At 38.5% G+C, this 2,365-nt stretch overlaps 1 protein-coding gene across 1 annotated transcript in view; it reads left to right on the forward strand.

The window, feature by feature from the left end:
- Window positions 1–2,365, forward strand: part of ARMC3 (armadillo repeat containing 3) — a 98,246-nt gene that overhangs the window by 15,161 nt on the left and 80,720 nt on the right. Inside the window, exons 4-5 of the mRNA XM_012644176.1 lie at window positions 1,677–1,740; window positions 1,926–1,994. Coding sequence (XP_012499630.1) covers window positions 1,677–1,740; window positions 1,926–1,994 — 133 coding nt within the window. The remainder of the gene's footprint in view (window positions 1–1,676; window positions 1,741–1,925; window positions 1,995–2,365) is intronic.

A 2,365-nucleotide genomic window follows, 5' to 3' on the forward strand; every position in this document is an offset into this window, starting at 1 on the left:
CTGCCTATATGTATGTTACACTTCTTATATATTCCATAGTGGGTGAAGCCCAGAGTAAACAGTTTTGATAAATTGATTTTTTTTGGAACTGCAAACTATAGTTTGCCAAAAATAAACATAGACATATATTTACTTTTCGAATCAGACCTATTACTTGTTTGGAATATTTTCACACATTTAATATGATGGTACAATAGTGTTAGTTAAAATATGCTATTATGTCTATTAGAATTTCAGTTTGACTAAAACCATGCCAATAAAGTCAGTCTCTGACTTTTAATAGGATATATTTTCTTTATCATTTCCCTATGTTATAATGGTAGTTTTTGAGTCAGCTGATAAAAACCTTGTAACTTATAATAAATGTTAAATGACACCATTTGTGGGGACTGATTTCTAATATGAACCTCAGGCTTCTGGGAGTAAACATGTGTCTCTATCATGGTACGTGGCTAAAATCATTGTACTTACCCCCTCTTACCACGGCCTCAGTAAAACACAAGCACAGATTCCTTCCCCTACTTCCTGCCCCTTCTTTTTCCTGGACCCTGGGTGATGACAATGAGGACTCCTTATTCCATGGGGTCCAGCAGGGACTGTGGCATCAGTGTCTTCAGAGACAGTTGTGAGTGGAGGATGGGCAGAGGAGGGAAAGGAGATCGTCCTTAGCTGCAGAGCCTGCGTCTCACAGAACCTACAGTGCTAGGGGCAGGGGGCTCTGTTGGGGCAGTTAGTGGACGGCAGCAACTTGAGGAGCTCTGCCGTGGCTGTGCCGGAAGGCAGGGGCTCTGGGAGTGTCTACCCAGAGATGGCGGCAGGATGAGGGCGGTCATGGTGGAGTGGATGTCCCCCCAAGATTGTTAGATTATGATAACAATACTAGTTAACACTTACATAGCACTGACAATGTGCCAGGCACTGTTCTGAGTGCTATTTATATGTTAAATCATTTAATCCTAACAAACAAGCCTGAGAGGTAGGTGCTATTATGATTTCCTTTACATACAGGCAACTGAGGCATAAAGAAGATAAATAAGGAAGTAATCACTTGAATTATGGGGCCTCCGTACATTTATCTCAAGGATTGTCTGTATAATAACCCTATATTAGAGCCATATTAATGTATAACCAAAAACCAAAAGGGGAAAATCTATAACCAAAAAAAGGGAAGATTTTAAAATTTCTTATGTTTTATAATGAATTTGAGAAACAAAGGGACTTTGAGAAACAACAGTACCTTGTAATACCTCTTGTGCAACTCCTCATTTTAAAAATAGGAAAGATACTCAAAGGATTAGGCTACTTGCCCCAAATCACGCAGGTGGTAAGTAGCAGAACTGAGGTTAGAGCCTGGCGCATAGGGGTACCTGTCCTGCCTCAATTAGGCTAATACCAATAGTACAAAAGTGCGCTTTAAAAAAATCAGTACACTTTATTGTGTTTTTAAGCAGTTTGGGCATTTCTAACAGTCCAATGCAATGTAAGCAATCAAGATGTATTAATTGAAATAGGCTGGGATAATTCTCATCTGCATTCTGTATAAGTTTTATTAAAATCAAATTTTAAAAATAACTTCCCAGCCAAACAAACGAATGATAATTATATAACAAACAAATGTAGGGCGCAGTAGCTCAACTTTTCTAATATGTGTTCTAGGCACATTTGCACATTTACAGTCATCGTTCCTAATGTTTGGGAAGGTGGTACAGCTCACGATACAGCGAAGGAACATCGGTGACAGTTAGTGTGGGGTCAGGCTGACCTGGGTATGGAACCTGCCCCTCCACTTGCTGTGTGATTTTGAGCTTCAATTTCCTTGTCTGTAAAATTAGATAATAATATTGCGTATCTCATAAGAGACTGTTCAATAGCCATTGCCGTTGTTATCATTAATAAACATTAATGTTCTCTTTCTTCCTTTGTAGGTGATGTTAGAAAATTATTAAGGGAGTTAGAGGTCATGAGTTCTGTCGTTGCCCAGCTCGCTCCCGAAGGTAACTTTGCATTCTACATCTGTTTCAAAAAAAAAATAGAACCGGTTTATTTTTTACATTTGATTAAATTACATATTGCAAATAGTTCATGAAATGTTAATTGTGAATTGTCATTAAAATCTCTCAAGCCACACTCCATTTTGAGTTTATAAAAACGGTAGGCTCTACGCAAGGTGTGATTTGTGGAGCTTTGGTTTTCAAAGCATATTTTAAAGCAGCGGTTGAATAAGCATTTACCATTCTTGTGCTATTTATTTTTGGTGTACAGAAGAAGTAGTTATCCATGAGTTTGCCAGTCTTTGTCTCGCAAACATGTCCGTAGAGTACACGGGTAAAGTGCAAATATTTGAACACGGTGGATTAGAACCTCT

Source organism: Propithecus coquereli, unplaced genomic scaffold (genome assembly GCF_000956105.1).
Source record: "Propithecus coquereli isolate 6110/MARCELLA unplaced genomic scaffold, Pcoq_1.0 Scaffold103, whole genome shotgun sequence".
Lineage (NCBI taxonomy): Eukaryota > Metazoa > Chordata > Mammalia > Primates > Indriidae > Propithecus > Propithecus coquereli.